A 3,160-nucleotide genomic window follows, 5' to 3' on the forward strand; every position below is an offset into this window, starting at 1 on the left:
TTAAGGCGAAAATACTGCCGCTAAGGGGAAATTTTAACGACGTTGAGAAACGCCCTATGAGTTAGTTAGGAATAGTATATATATATATATATATATATATATATGCTTTTACACCATCACTACCAGATTGAGCATTTGTGTGGTGTTTATTAATCTAAACTAACTATAGTTATTTTGTATTTAATTTACTCTTAGGTGACACAATCTATTGTTATGATAGTAAATAACTTGTTAAGTGTTGATGAGGAAATTCTAATGGAAAGTCAAATGGAGGATCAGGCTCCTACTAAAATTGTTGAAGTTCTTGAAGATCAATTAGGCAAAGTAGAGCTAAATGAAAAAGGTATTTATGAAGAAACGACACCTAACATAGCAGTACAGGCTCAGATGTTGAAAGCAACTCAACTTAGTGAAGAAAACATGATGTACTTAACTTTTATATCAGAATCAAATAAGAATGGTGTAGGCGCTGTTGAAGTATTTGCCGATGGTGTGAAAATACCTGATGCTGCCAATGTGTCAATTGCACTGCCAAGCAGTATATCTGACGTCATCAGTGTTAATAATATGACAGGTAATAATAACAATTCGTAATAATATAAAAGTATCTGTTGCATTGGGCTTACAGATAAATGGTTAGACCTGAAAGTTTCATTTAGAGTGTGTTCAAAATCAAGTGTATTGTTGCATACCAATACATACATCCCTGTACACAAACAAATGGATTCCAAAGTATATTAGAAACATAAAACTGCTGTTAGAAGAGAAAGGTGAAGTGAATATCATAATAATGATAATTAATAAAGCTTTGTACCGGAAAGTAAAATGACAAATGCATTTATTCATCATATGTTATTATAAATGTCATCTTATAATAATAATAATAATAATAATAATAATAATAATAATAATAATAAGATTTATGAAGCGCACATCTTATATAATACCATGGTTTATATCTTAGCCATCTAATGAAATATATAACCGACAATTTTTACTTAACTCATAAAAAGTGTAAAAACGATGTTTAGTGGAGTGTGGTCACACAAAAATGACCTGGTATCTCGAATCATGGCTTCTTTATGATTGTCTGTTTTGTTTCTGCTTTTAGATTTCCGGATTATAGTTATTGTTTATAATGACAGTAGACTGTTCCAATCTGCTCAGTTCATTAATGATACATCAGGTCGCAGACCAAATAGTCAAGTTATTTCTCTGTCAGTGCCTGGATTAGATCCTGTTAAACTGGACGAGCCCATCGTTACCACATTCATTCCCATTGAAGTAACTGTTTTTAATATCATTATTTAAATAAATAATATTATTTTAAGATGTTGATTAATACTGAAATTATTAATAATTATTATTGTGACCGATAACTTGCTTTTAACTAGGAACAGTAATACTTGAACAAAACAATAAATAATATTATAACATACCAACAATCTATTTAGACTGACATTCCAAAGATTATTTACTATTGTAAGAAATATTAATAGTCTTTCAAAGAAAATGATTAATGCGTATTATGTTCGGTCATTTCAAACATAAGCCTATCATTTGCACATACATTATACGGTATTATTTTTAGATTTCTGAAACAAACAGAAATACAACCTGTGTCTTTTGGGACTTCATACTGGATGGAATTGGAGGATGGTCGACTGAAGGCTGCACATTTGTAAATGGATCAGATGATGGAAGTGATAAGCAGTATTGCGAGTGCACTCATCTAACTAACTTTGCTATACTTATGGTATGTTCACCAGCAACACATCCGTTTACTTAATATATGAATCTGTCTTTTTATCTAATTATGAAAATAAGTATTATGTTATTTATTCTTTTAGTATTATTCCATTCATATTAATAATGACAGCGATAATAATACTAATAATTATATAGCTTTGCTACTACTACTACTACTGCTGCTACTACTACTAATAATAACAGTAAAAATATATTTATTATTATTATTATTGTTGTTATTATAACTATATCAACATTATCATTTTCGTTATCCTTAATAATTTTATTATCACTACCATTGTAATTATCATATTTTACTGATATTGTTATATTTAGGCCTATTTTAATTACTATTTTTATTTTATGATTTAGTTATTGGTATTATTTAGTCTTGTAACTATTGTAATTGTACATTATTCAAATGAATAAAGAAAAGTAGCCAGCAAACAACTGAGTACTAGAATTACTCATTATTATTATTACTGTATTTAATGTTGTTTTACTTTAATTTACAATAATAGGATATACTTGATTACAGTATATTAATATATTTGCCTTTAGATCACTGTATGGTATTTCATACGTAAATCAACATATGTAATGTTTTGCTTATTTGCCTTTTAATAGGATTTCCATCAGATGTCATCTCTTCCCCCTGCAGCAGCTGACATTGTGATTATTGTTGGCTTAAGCATATCAATTGCATTTCTTTTTCTGACATTACTTACTTTTGTGATTAAAAGGTATTTGCAGATTTTTAGTTTTTATTAATAAAAAATATATTTCAAATTAAAATATATATTTATAGTAAATAAGATTAGGCCTATAGTGAATAGGCTGTAGTTTAGTTGTCAAAGACAGTGCCTTTTCCCAACAGCGTTTTAGCAGAAGTTAATATGTATATAAAATGGCATTAAACTGTAGAAGAGGTTGGCGCATCGATTGTGGCTTGGGATCACTTGTGTCCTTGGGCAAGGCACTTTATCTATGTCTGTCTCTCTCTACCCTGGAGTATAAATGGGTACCTGGTAGGATGTTGTGGCATTGAATGTTTTAGTTTCGTGCGATAAAGAAGTAGCAAACGACTAGGTATACTCCCCAGGGAGCAGAGAAGGTTGCACTTTGTGCTGGTTTGCCGTTGTACGTTATCCAGTGACCATGGGTAATAACGCTTGCGCCTTTGATCATTCAATTTGGAATTGGCGCCTTATAAATGTTTAGGTATTATTATTATTATTAATATTATTATTATTATTGTTGTTATTTTTATTGTTATTATTATTTTTTTTTAATTTTTATTATTATTATTATTATTATTATTTATTATTATTATTGTCGTTGTCGTCGTTTAATTTTTTATAAATTACATGCATATCATACATACGTACACACACACACACACATATATATA

The 3,160-nt window shown here is 29.2% G+C and overlaps 1 protein-coding gene across 2 annotated transcripts in view; it reads left to right on the forward strand.

The window, feature by feature from the left end:
* Window positions 1-199: 199 nt before the first annotated feature.
* LOC117103465 (adhesion G-protein coupled receptor G2-like) overlaps window positions 200-3,160 on the forward strand; it is a 6,901-nt gene continuing 3,940 nt past the window's right edge. For both annotated transcript variants that reach the window (XM_033244019.1, XM_033244020.1), the window contains exons 1-4: window positions 200-574; window positions 1,112-1,284; window positions 1,592-1,756; window positions 2,377-2,492. In XM_033244019.1, coding sequence (XP_033099910.1) covers window positions 214-574; window positions 1,112-1,284; window positions 1,592-1,756; window positions 2,377-2,492 — 815 coding nt within the window. In that variant the 5' untranslated portion in view covers window positions 200-213. The remainder of the gene's footprint in view (window positions 575-1,111; window positions 1,285-1,591; window positions 1,757-2,376; window positions 2,493-3,160) is intronic.

This window comes from Anneissia japonica, unplaced genomic scaffold, assembly GCF_011630105.1.
Source record: "Anneissia japonica isolate Jap-2015-1 unplaced genomic scaffold, ASM1163010v1 scaffold71544_len7503_cov85, whole genome shotgun sequence".
NCBI lineage: Eukaryota > Metazoa > Echinodermata > Crinoidea > Comatulida > Comatulidae > Anneissia > Anneissia japonica.